The following is a 13,261-nucleotide window of genomic DNA, read 5'->3' on the forward strand; positions in this document are numbered from 1 at the left end:
TCTAGAGTGTGGAGAAGGGAGTATCAAATGCAGGCTTCCTACATCCTGAGTGAGATCTTTAACCACTATGCTAAACACCATGTGGGGAACCCTGTCTACTTGCTGGGTGGGTTCAGGCATGTCCTGACCTACTGGATTGGGCTTTGCAGGTGAAATGGGCAGAGAAACACCTAGTTTGAGGTCCTATTGGGTATGAGGCATAAACCTGGATGCCTAGACTGAGGCAACCCCTCAGCCTGCCTACCAGCAGGTTTTTAGATGCCGAGAGGACTTTTACCAGTGGAAAGTTAGGCACCTAGGCCTAGGTATTTAAAGGTATTTCGGTGCATAGTGGAATTTTAAAATGCACCTGATAGCCTAACACCCACTGAAATCAATGAATTTTACACACCTAGAGAATTTTGAAAATCCCACCCGGTGCTTAAATATATTTAAAAATCTGGCCCTGATGGACTGTAGCCATCTATGGGGTAATGGAGCAGATGAGTGGGAGTTTTGTGATTTCCGGTGGGGCACAAGTACTGGACTGAACTCCCTAAAATGGCACTTAGGGCCTAAGACCCTTTGTGAGTCAAGGCCTTAAGAACGTAAGAACGGTCATACTGAGTCAGATCAATGGTCCATCAAGCTCAGTCTCCTGTCTTCTGGCTGTGGCCCATGTTAGGTGCTTCAAAGGAAATGAACAGAACAGGCAATCATCAGATGATCCATCCCCTGTCATCTACTCCCAGCTTCTTAGTCAGTAAAATAACCAGAGAGAGATTAAAATAAACACAAGCAGTAAGTCTGTTGAATAAAAAGCTGCCAATAAAGTAGAGCCCTATGAATCTGCATTATAAACGTTGTAATTACATGGTGATGGTGAAGAAAGGGAAGGATCTTGTTAATTTCCTGAGCTGCCACATGTGTCCTGCAGAGTAATAAATAAAACCAATGTCCATCTATCTTCTGTTTCTCCTTCCATAACCACTGCCCATTGGTCTTCCCTCTGCAGTGTACATCTACAGAAGAAATGTCCAACCAAACCATCGTGACTGAGTTCCTCCTCCTGGGATTCTCTGACATGCGGGAAGAGCAGATTTTACATTTCCTGGTGTTTCTAGTGATTTACCTGGCAGCCCTGGTGGGGAATCTTCTCATCATCACCGTCATAGCCCTTGACCAGCACCTTCACACCCCCATGTACTTTTTCCTGGGCAATTTATCCTTCCTAGACCTCTGCTACATCTCAGTCACGGTTCCCAAATCCATGGCTGACTCCCTAACCAACAACAGACTCATCTCTTTCTCTGGATGTGTCATCCAAGTCTTTCTGGTTATAACTTTTGCAGGAGCAGAGCTGGCATTTCTCACGGTGATGGCGTATGATCGCTACATTGCAATCTGCCGACCTCTACATTACAAGGTGACTATGAACAGAGGTGCATGTGCCCAGATGGCAGTTGGTTCATGGATCAGCAGCATGATGTGCTCTGTATTACACACAACTAATACCTTTAGGTTACATTTCTGCAGGTCCAATGTTATCGCTCAGTTTTTCTGTGATATCCCACAGTTGCTAAAAATCTCTTGCTCTGATACACATGCTAATGTTATTGCCGTGATTGTCCTTGTGTCCCTTGTAGATGTGGTCTGCTTTATATTCATAATTGTGTCCTACATTCACATCTTCTCCACGGTGATGAGAATCCCCTCTGAGCAGGGCAGGTACAAAGCCTTCTCCACCTGCATCCCACACCTGGCTGTTTTTTGTTTATTTATCAGTACAGCATCATTTACGTACATGAGGCCCAGGTCGATGTCATCAACATCTCTGGACCTGATGGCTGCTGTGTTGTATTGTGTGGTGCCACCACTAATGAATCCAATCATTTACAGTCTAAGAAACAAAGAGATAAAAGGGTCTCTATGGAAAATGATAGGCAGGATATTTTTTCTCAAGAGAAATGAACTCCTCACACTGAAGTCTTAGAGTCCACCTGGAATAAAGTAGTCCCATGTTGAACCTTATATAATAGCTCTGTCTGACTGACTTTGTTTGAGGACCAGCCTATGTTCATGTTAGAATCAGAACCTGACGTTTTGCATTTTCTGATTTTGGCTGAGATTTTTTTAAAATCTGTAAGAAATATAGTCTAAAGCATCCTCAGGAGCCAAAGTCCCATTTTGAAACAAGATTCAGGCACTTCTGAAAATTTTACTCTTAGTTGCTCAAATCCCAATGAGTTTTCAATAGAATATGGGAATATAATTATCTTTGGGTCCCTTTGAAAATCCCAGAAAGAGCTAATTGCAATTTTTCCATTTTCTAGTTTGAAATATCCACTTAAAATGAACTTTTTTATTTCAAAATGTAATTTCCAATTTTTTATAAAAAGTTCTCTTTTTTATTTCAAATGCTAATTCCAAAATTTTAAAAATTTGAAATAATTTGAATGATCATTTTTAGTTAAAATGTCATTTTAATATTAAGTCAAACCGACTTTTCGTTATTTTCGTTTCTGTTTTGTAGCCGTGTTGGTCCCAGGATATGAAAGACACAAGATGGATGAGGTAATATCTTTTATTGGATCAACTTCTATTGGTGGAAGAGACAAGTTTCCAGACTATCTGAAGAAGAACTGTGTAGCTCGAAAGTTTGTCTCTTCCACCAACAGAAGTTAGTCTAATTCATAATGATATTTTTCATTTTCAGCTGACATTTCTAAATAAAAGAATTTTCACTGGAACATCAACACATTTTATTTTGTTGTTGTTGTTATTATTATTATTATTATTATTATTATTAATAATAATAATAATAATAATAATAATAATAATAATAATAATAATAATAATAATAATAATAATAATAAATTAGTATTTTTGGTTTTGACATTTCCCAATGAAAGTTTTAAGAACTTTTTATTCAGTGAAATTTTTTGATGTTTCTATTTTCACCCCATCTAACATGAAAAATACATCAAAATACCAGAATTTCTCACAGAAGTTTCTGTTTTACAACAAGGTGTAAACCCCAGGCTTTTACACTAACAACATTTTCACTAAGACATTACAAGGAATGGGCTGCTGACCTCTTCACACCTCAGGAGAAAGGTCTGAGGAGGGAAAAGGGGCCAATGGGGACAACCGGGCTGAGGTCTGCAGCTCGCCTTATTTATACCTCTGCTCCAGCTCCTCCTCACCCCCCACAAGGGAGGTAAGTTCTAGTCTACAGATCTCCCCAGTGTATCCATTGAGCAATGAGACTCTTTTGACTAAGACTTTTATTTCTTTTTTGACTATGTCATGGTATAATTCCCCACTCTGAACCTTAGCGTCCAAAAGATGGGGTACCAGCATGAATTCCTCTAAGCTTAATTACCAGCTTAGTACTTGTAGCACTGCCACCAACCAGGAACTGCAGTGCCTGGTACACTCTGGTCCCCCCAAAACCTTGCCCGGTGACTCCCAAGACCCAGTCCCTCCGGATCTTAACACAAGGAAAGTAAACCTTTTCCCTCACTGTTGCCTCTCCCAGGCTTCCCCTCCCTGGGTTACCCTGGAAGATCACTGTGATTCAAACTCCTTGAATCTTAAAACAGAGAGGGAAATCTACCTTCCCCCCTCCTTCTCTCTTCCCCCTCCCAGACTCTCCCTGAGAGAGAAAATAATCCTAACAAAGAGAGAAAATAACCTTTCTCTCCTCCTTCCCTCCTTTCTCCCTGCCAGTTCCCTGGTGGATCCAGACCTAGTCCCCTGGGGTCTCACCAGAATAAAAAAAACAATCAGGTTCTTAAACAAGAAAAGCTTTTAATTAAAGAAAGAAAAACAGTAAAAATTATCTTTGTAAATTTAAGATGGAATATGTTACAGAGTCTTTTAGCTATAGACACTGGGAATACCCTCCCAGCCTAAGTATACAAGTACAAATTAAAATCCTTTCAGCAAAATACCACTTTGAACTCCTTCCAGCCAAATACACATTTGCAAATAAAGAAAACAAACATAAGCACAATTTGCCTATTCTACCTAGTACTTACTATTCTGGACATAGTATCAGAGACTGTATCAGAGAGATTGGAGAGAAACCTGGTTGCACATCTGGTTGTTCTCTCTGGAGAGAGAACAACAACCAAAAGCTAACAGCACACACCAAAACTTCCCTCCCTCAAGATCTGAAAGTATCCTGTCCCCTGATTGGTCCTCTGGTCAGGTGACAGCCAGGCTCACTGACCTTGTTAACCCTTTACAGGCAAAAGAGACATGAAGTACTCCTGTTCTATTAACCCTTAACTATCTGTTTATGACAGACTACATGACAAACAACTCTTCCCCACAACTTTCAACTGAATATGTAAATTTCTATTCGGAAATACTACTGCCATGTCTCATAGGAGTTGCAGTTTGTGTGCCTCAAACTCCCGTTATCTGTGGGACAGGTTCCATGGCTGGATGATATCTGCACCACAGGATTCCTTCTTCTTCCTAAGCCACTCTGGTGCATCATGGGAGTCCCACAGCTGAAATGCATCATGAGAGGATGTAGTCTGGCTAGAGAGTCCAGCTCATAAAGAAGAATATGACCACAAGGTACGCAAACTACATCTTTCATGGGACACTGAGGTGGCATTTCCAAGTAGACAGATTCACTTTTCACCTGAAAGTTTCAAATTTTCAGACAAAAAGTGTTGCGGGTTGGGGTGTTGGTTTTCCAGAGATAGCAGGCATTTTTTACAAAAATATCCATGTGGTTGAAAACTGAATTTTCCATCAAAAAACAGATTTGACAAAAAAAATTCAAACAGTTTTACTCATGACAGCAGCACAGACAGACGTTGACCAGAAGATTTGGTGCTCCATTTTCTGCCCTTAGCCAGAATAACCATGGGAAGACATTAGTCCTCTCCCTCATCAATGCGTCCAGAGGAGATTGGGGATTGTGCAAACAAAATTCACTAGTTTCTTCTCTTGCTGATGATCAGACAGGAGCCATGAACATTGCAGAATGGATTCTCCTGTCACCTACAAAAGGGGTTCCTGCAGGGCAGGACTGGCACATATTGGCAAGAAGCAGGAGGATGTGGAAGAAGTGTATCTAGCCACAATCTCTGCTTCTACATGTTCTTTTGAAAAATAATTTGTTCAAAAATAGTGTTGAGGTTTTCAAAGGTTCCTAAGGGATTTAGGCACCCAACTCCCACAGTGTTTCAGTGGGAGTTGTGCACTCTTGATTCCTTTTGGTAATTACAGCTCTTGGGCAGCTAATGTGGCTGTTTGATGATGAAGGAAGACAGAAGAGGCAGGGGAGGGGGCATAGAAGAAAGCCCTTTGTCCTCAAAAGCAGGTCTTTCAGTGTTATCAGTGTATACTCTGCAGCCAATAAAATGTCTTGTTTCAGCCCTGAGTGTACACTATGCTGCATACAATGTCCTCCATAAGCTCACAGAGCCAAACCATTCCCGGTGTAACCCCCTGGAATTCAGTGGACTCTCACCAGATGAATTTGGCCCAGTCTCAAGTGTTTTTCTACTGAATCCTTTGCAATGCCCACTGAGGATAATCACAGCTCTGTGCTTCCAATGTGTGCTGTGCCCGGGGAATTCTCCACATACCCTGCATGCTGTACTTCCTATAGATACCTGAATCCCTTGGCTGATGTTAAAGCCTTTGCATACTCTGCAGAATTTAAATACGGGGACATGAATGGGAAGAGATTGTGCCTGAAAAAGTGTCCTGAGGAACGATGACATGTCCTGATATAAACCTCCACTAGGAAATGGAGGAGATGAGGAGTCAAATGTGGAAAACTGTCTAAAGTTTTAGGTATTTAGACACCTAAATATTCAGCTAGGTTCCTAGTGGGTTCCTCAGATGTGCCTAACTCCCACTGATTTCATGATTTCCACTCATCTGAGCTGTCACTAATTATCTCCAACTGGGAAGTCTTCTGAAGGACCAGTCAGACAGCTCTGACCTGTGATGCCATCTGAACAGTGCAAAGGGGAGTTCAGTCTCCAGAACACATTCATGACCTGCATCTCCATAGAGATTGTACCAACCAGCAATGGGGACATTATCATCCAGATAGTGGTGGGTTTTTAAGTGATAGGGCAGATCCAGGACCCCAGATCCAGAAGCTCCTCTCTTGAAAGTTCAGGAATTTGGGATCCCAGCATGGATTAGAGTCTTGGCTGGGCCCATCTGTTCTTTTCTTTCATGTGGACACATTCCTGCTAAGGGAAATGTTTTGTCTCTCAGTTCGAGTAAGCCCAGATGCTATACCCCAGCAATACTCCAATCTTCTTCCCACTGGAGTACATCAGCTCTCCATGAGATCTGGGTACAGCTGGTTGGGAATCCTCCACTGGAATGATTTTCTAATGTAAAATTCCCTTCACAAAATCAAACTTTTCCATAAGAATATTGAGGTGTTCAGTGATCCCTCTGTGCTGAAGGAGCCTGCAAGAGCTCTGTGTTCAGTGCCAGCTGGCTGAGCATAACAACAACAAGAGCTCCTCAATGTGCCTCTTCTCCATGTGGGAAGATCAGCCCTTACAGGCGCAGCCTCCAATACCCTCAAAAATTTCAAAATTGGAAAATACTATTGATTTTCCATCAGGAACATTGCAATGATGATTCCCTGCCAGCCTGCCTGCCTGGAAGGCCCTTGCTGATGTTCACTTTTACCCTGTAGCCAGAAAGTGAAATTAGCAAGAGCCTTCCAGGTGGGCTGCTGGAGAACTCAGAAATGGCAAAACATTTCATTCTGATCAAAACCAATGTTAGTCAAAACCCAGAATTCCTTTTCCATGGAATTTTCCAAAGTTTCCTCATTATTATTATTATTATTATTATTACTCAGAATCAGAACAAAAAATAAATAAATATTTCAGAACATCTTCCAGAACAAAATTCTGAAATTTCATAGAGAAAAAACAGAAAAGACAGCCAGCCAGTCTGCCTTGTTTCCTTTAAAAGTTTTAATGGAATCAACATGTTCCTATGGAACTGTTCTGTTAGAAAATTTTCAATCCGTTCTAGTTCCAATGTTTCAAAATGAAATATTTCATTTCAAAATGTCAACTCAAAATGAAAACAGTTCATTTTTAAGTGACATTTTGACTGGGTTCTAGTGCCATCAATACACTTGTTAATTGTTGGACCTTGAACAAGCCACATCCCCTTCCCGTGCCTCAGTTTCTCCATCTTGAAATGGAGACAATGACACCAGCTGAAATTTGTTGGGAAATGGAATTTCCAATCCATGCAAACTCCAGAAATGGACTTTCATCCTTAATCAGAACCAAACCTTAAAATGTACTATTTTTTTTCTAAAATATTTCATTTCGGAATCATCAGAACTACCTTATTGAAACAAAATGTTTTTCATAAGATTCAAATGTCTCTTGTTGCCTTGATCATTATATTACATTATGTTATACTTTATAGTATGATATATGCAATATACATAAATTATAATATAACATAAATGTCAAATGATAAAAACATTTTGACCAAATTGAAACAAATTGTTTTGCTAATTTCTCTTAAAAATCAATATGTTCCCAGGAAAAGTGTTTATTTCACGTGGTGCCGTCTTTAGCCATTTTGTAAATTTAGTCCTCCTTCTCTTTGCTTTTGCCAAAATTCCTGAAATTCAAATCATTTGAATGGGGGGGGGGAACAGAAGCGTGAAAATAAAACAAAATGTTTTATTTTGTTTCAATTCTTTTTTTTTCTATTCAACATTTTTTTTAAATGTCATTTCTTGTTTCACCTGACAATCCAGTTAAAGTTTGAAGGCAATCATCATAATTCTGTTGAGATTTGGGCTAAGTTATTCAAAGTGGCCTAAAGAAGTTAGGCACTGATCTGCCAATGGGAGCTGGGTGCCAAACTTCCATAGGTTGTTCTGAAAATGACAGCCTAGATCATGCCTAAATTCTGCAGCACAACTTTTCTGAAGGTCCCCTTCATCTTTTTGTTCCTCAGACTGCAGATGATAGGGTGGAAAGTTTCTGGTAGGCCCCCTTTTCCCTGTGTTCATATTATTAAGGACTCAGCTCCTCCCAGGGGTACAATTATTGGGCTCAGATTGTGGAGTCCCAAATGCCCTAGCAAAAGTCATAAGAACATAAGAACATTATGTTATACTTTATAGTATGATATATGCAATATACATAAATTATAACATAACATAAAAGTCAAATGATAAATTTAAAATGAAACATTTTGACCAAATTGAAACAAATTGTTTTGCTAATTTCTCTTAAAAAATCAATATGTTCCCAGGAATAGTATTTATTTCATTGAACTTGTAGTTTCCAACTGAACACAGTTTCATTGAAAAGTTTTCAAAAAGCTGTAATATTAACATGCTTTGAAAAGACCCTGTGTCCATTGCAATCACTTGGGCTTCTCTGATTTATTAGAAGACATGCTGACTAGACCATGTGGGCTGTGATTTCTATGTTTAATTCCTGGGTCTGCAGCAGACCCATTGGATGAATTTTTCCCCATTCACTTCTCTCTCAGTGCTTCACTCTGTGCATTGTTCTGTTGTAAGCAGTACTGAGGAGAGAAATCTGGGGCACCAAACCTTCCACCTCCTAAGCCCACATCATGAGAAGGGCCTTTTCTTTCCAGATATTTCCTAGCTGAACAGTGCCTAGGGTAATTGCTCAGGAACCCAAACCCCTTCATTTGAAGTCAAGGGGTATTAGGCCGCATCTCATTTTTCATGACTTGAAATTGTTCTACGGGATCCTTGTTGTTAGGACCTGAAGTAGTTTCCTGATAGGTGACACTGTCATATGGCCATGCCAAGGGTAGAGCTGATTATGAGCTAGAGACACCTCTGCCTACTCTCTGGTCTCTCTGAAAGCACCCACCTCAGGTGTTGAGCCTCATGCCCTCATCTGATTCAGGGAAGAATCTCATACTCCTTCCACTCTCAGACCAGGATCTAGTTACTCTATCTCGCATATATCCCACATACCAACCACGTATCACCCTGCAGCTCCAGCTGGGCTTCAGGCACCAGTGACATTGACCAACACCCACCTAAAAACAAACTCTATTTTTTTTTAGCAATTGGAACAAACATTTAAAAATAGATTTCAAAGCAACAAACAATCTACACACATCCAATCAAAGGACTTGAGCTGGTTGCCTGCAGGTGTCAGATAGGACTTTTTTCCCCAATGCACAGTTGGTCTGATGGATTCTGTTTCTCCTCTCCCCTTCATTTAAAGCATCAGATATTGGCCTCAGCTGGAGCTGGGGCACTGAATGGGGTGAGTCAGTGCTCTGAGGTGGGCCAGAGAATCATTTTTTCTAGCTGCCTGGCTGGTGGGTCTGGCTCTCATTCTCCAAGCACTATTGATCACTTGATTTCAGGTGGAGAAGGAATCTCCCAAGATCGGATTGTCAGGCACCTTGTGGATTTTGCAGACTGCCCTGTTGCTTTTCCTCTGGGCTTTTTAATGCAGTTGTGATTTCTAGTCCCTTCTCCAGAAATTAGTCCCTTCCGCTTGTGATCATTACTTGAGCCTAGATGCACATTGGCCGGATTTTCGTCACCATCCCCAATAGGATCTAGTTTAAAGCTCTCCTTTTGCATTTACTTCTTTGAGTCGATGGTTCATGCCTGGGCCTTTTCTTTCAACAAGGAGGATGGATGAGAACATCATTTGCACTCCAAACAATTTTATCCTTCTTCCCAAAGCCACATAGTCTGCAGTGATCTTCTCAAAGTCATTCTTGGCAGTATCATTGGTGGATAAGTAGGAAGGAGTAAGAGACCAAGTGTTTGACGAGTCTTGGAAGACTCTCAGTCATGTCCTGAATTCTAGCTCCAGGCAAGCAACACGCTTCTCGGAATTCCCGGTCCAGACAGCAGATGGATGACTCTCTTTCCCTTAGGAAGGAGTCCCCGAACATCACCACCTTTCTCCTCCTCTTGGGAGTGGTGGTCAGGGAACCCCTATCCTTAGGACAATCCATCAATGCCTTCTGGTCGACGGGGGATACTTCCGATCTCTTCCCTCAGATCACCTGGGAGGAGGGAGTTTGACCTGGGAAACCCAGAGGCTGTGTCATAAATACATAGTTAAGGGTTAATGCCTCTTTTACCTGGGTTAAGGGTTAAGAAGTTAATGAAGCCTAGATGACACATGACCAGAGGAACCAATGGGGGAACAAGATGTTTCAAAAGGAAGGAAGGAAGTTTTACTCTGTTTAGAGTTTCAGTTTCAGCCGGAGTGGAAAAGATCAAGGAACCAGCCTCTTATCAGAGTAGTAAGGTTTAGAAAGGGATGAATAGGTTTATGTTTATTTTCTTTGTAACTTGTCTTGGTATCATTAAGGGAATTATCAAATTTGGGTATTCTTATGTGTATTAAGATTTTTGCCCAGGGGAACAACCTCTGTGTTTTGAATCTGTTGTCTGTGAGAGTAGCTGGTATGCTAATCTCAACCAGAGGATTTTCTTTTACTTTTTTTTCTTTAATTAAAAGCCTTTTTCTTAATACCTGATTGATTTTTTCCTTTTTTTTAGATCCAAGGGGGTTGGATCTGGGTCCACCAGGAGTTGGTGGGAGAAAGGAGGGGGAAGGGTTAATTTCTCCTTGTTTTAAGATCCAAGGGGTTTGGATCTGGATCCACCAGGAGTTGGTGAGAGAAAGGAGGGGGAAGGGTCAATTTCTCCTTGTTTTAAGATCCAAGGGTTTGGATCTATGTTCACCAGGAAATTGGTGAAGTCTCTCAAGACTACCCAAGGAAGAAAAGTAGTGCTTGGGGCTGGTGGAAGCGACACCAGATCTAAGCTGGTAATTAAGTTTAGAAGAGTCCATGCAGGTCCCCACATCTGTACCCTAAAGTTCAGAGTGGGGAAGGAACCTTGACAAGTTGTCTCCAAAAGACAGAGAAGGAGAGTAGGAAGCTATTACAGCCTGAGGACCAAGGACATAAATGATTCCCTGGGGTAAAGGGTAGCGTAGGGCAGAGTGTGACAGGGAGTGTGTTGTGTGTAGGTATTTTGGGGTCCTGAGACCATGTCTTGTCTGGAGCAGATAAGCAGCCGGTTGTCAGAAACGAAACTTTGAAGGGGGATGTCCGCATTCCTGCAGCCGATAACAAAACAATGAGAAGAATGGCCACTTAACTTCAGGGGATTATGGGATGTCTCTGGAGGCCAATCACAGTGTAGTAATGTAACACCTCGTTCACACTGATGCTGGGGCATTTCAGCTGGGGCGCAGCAAGTTTTATGCTTCTTGTGAAGATGGATTACCAGAAGCGCTCCAGCTGCAGAGCCCAGGCACTCTACGTGCCTTGCCAGTGTGGACACATAGTGAGTTAGAGCGCCAGGGGTTGCTTTAATGCACTGTAGTTTGCAAGTGTAGCCAAGCCCTAAGGGTTCCAGTTCTCCAACAGGTCGTATTCTCCTAATCCAAGATACACAGTCTAATGAAAAAGTCTGGTTCATCTCAACCTTGTTCAAAAGATAAAACAAAATAAAATATGTCCATTGCTGAGTCCTCCTTTCAGTCCTTTACAACAGAGGTGCGGATTCTCATAATCCGGTTACCAGCAGAAAACAATTAGTCAGATCTGCCCCCTGACTTAAAATCTTTCATAGAAATGTGTAAATCAGCCAGCAGGTCTGTTGTAAACACACACAACGATATTTTTGACTGAAAATTAAAAAAAAAACAGTTTTTTTTTTCAATAAAAAAAGTTTTGTTTTCAGCAGGCTTTATCAAAAAAATTTGGTTTTCAGATGAATATCTTTGTTTTTTGCTTGTCCAGAACCAAAAGAAAACAAACTTTATTGTTTTTAGTTTCTAGACAAAATTGAAGTTTTCCACAGAAAATCTCCCATATTCCAGCTGTCATGAATGTTTGTGTGTGTGTGTGTGTGTGTGTGTGTGTGTGTGTGTGTGTGTGTGTGTGTGTAATAGTTATGAATCAGTATTCCAAAATGTGACTTATGTGCTAAGTTTGTTCCAGACAATTCCAACATCCTCACCCACAGGCTACGCAATCACAAAACCAGTGATTGCAAGGCATTAAAGATGAATGGGTCCAAGCAGCCAAACAATGGAACATTCAAGTTGGGGGGCATACATGGCCTGGCCAAATGCACTGGTCAACTGGGAAAAAGTCGACTGAGACAAAAGGAAGATTTCACAGCTGGATCCTATCTGAAAGACACCATGAACAATGTGGTAATTGGGAACATGCAGGGAGGGTGGGAACATTCAAAACTCCCATTTTTCTCTGGGAGAGGGAGACAGAGTCATGGAGAGAAATTGAGACCCAGGAGCTTCTTGGCTTTCTGAGAGATTGTGAGTTTGGTGGGGTCACTTCTTCTCTTGTAACACAAGAGGGAAACCCATCTGCCAAGTTACACTGGGCATCTCTTTGTGGCTATGTCTTGGATTAGCTCCACTCAAGTCTGACACCCCGCTTCTGACAGTTGCTCGCAGCATGTCCTCCCTCACTCTGCAGGATTCTCTCTCTGTGACTCAGCCCTCCGGCCAGGGCACCACACAGTCCTTCTCTTCCAGGGTATCAATGTCCCAATGGATCAATTGTCCCCATATCGCTCCAGACAGTCTTCTGCTCCAAGGCCAGGTCCTGTGCCACTTTACCAGCAGTTGGTTGGAGAACTCAGCCCTGCCCCTACTCTGGGTTCCAGCCCAGGGACTCTGAGGCCTGCAACTATAATGTGCTTGCTCCCACACAGAGCAGATATGTCCCTGGCCTCCTTCCTACTCTCCTTCTCTGTCTTTTGGAGACAGAATCCCCCTCTGTGCTCCATCCCTGGAGGATATGAACCTGGTACAGGGAGTACTAAAGGGTGTTGTCCCTTTAGCTTAGGCTGGAGCAGCTCATGTGTTTACATCTGGAGGTTTCCTGTTTCAATCCTTGCCTGTTGGTGAGGATGTTGGAACTGTCTGGAACAAACTTAGCACATAAGTCACATTTTGGAATACTGATTCATAACTGTTACACACACACACACACACACACACACACACACACACACACACACACACACACACACACACACACACACACACACACTATTCACAGAATAGAACAAGGCAGCCAGCAGGGCCTGATACAGTGAGCCTACTGAGCTGGAGCCCATGTCAGTGTACATCATGGGCCTCATAGGAGTGGGGCCCAAACTGGGATGTTGGAGTCAAGATTCAATTGTGGCTCAAAGTCCCATCTTCCTCACAGTTCAAGAGAGGGAAAATGGAGTCCT

General features: G+C 41.9%; 1 protein-coding gene across 1 annotated transcript; it reads left to right on the plus strand.

Annotated features, from left to right (window-relative positions):
• Nucleotides 1-1,012: 1,012 nt before the first annotated feature.
• On the plus strand, nucleotides 1,013-1,972 carry LOC115643241 (olfactory receptor 14A16-like). The gene has a single exon (XM_030547130.1). The coding sequence runs from the start codon at nucleotides 1,013-1,015 to the stop codon at nucleotides 1,970-1,972; it is 960 nt and encodes a 319-aa protein (XP_030402990.1).
• The last annotated feature ends 11,289 nt before the right edge of the window (nucleotides 1,973-13,261 follow it).

This window comes from Gopherus evgoodei, unplaced genomic scaffold (assembly GCF_007399415.2).
Source record: "Gopherus evgoodei ecotype Sinaloan lineage unplaced genomic scaffold, rGopEvg1_v1.p scaffold_53_arrow_ctg1, whole genome shotgun sequence".
Taxonomy (NCBI): Eukaryota; Metazoa; Chordata; order Testudines; family Testudinidae; genus Gopherus; species Gopherus evgoodei.

Excerpts from the sequence above, each read along its gene's own strand:
- LOC115643241 (XM_030547130.1), top strand. The coding sequence starts at position 1,013 with ATGTCCAACCAAACCATCGTGACTGAGTTCCTCCTCCTGGGATTCTCT.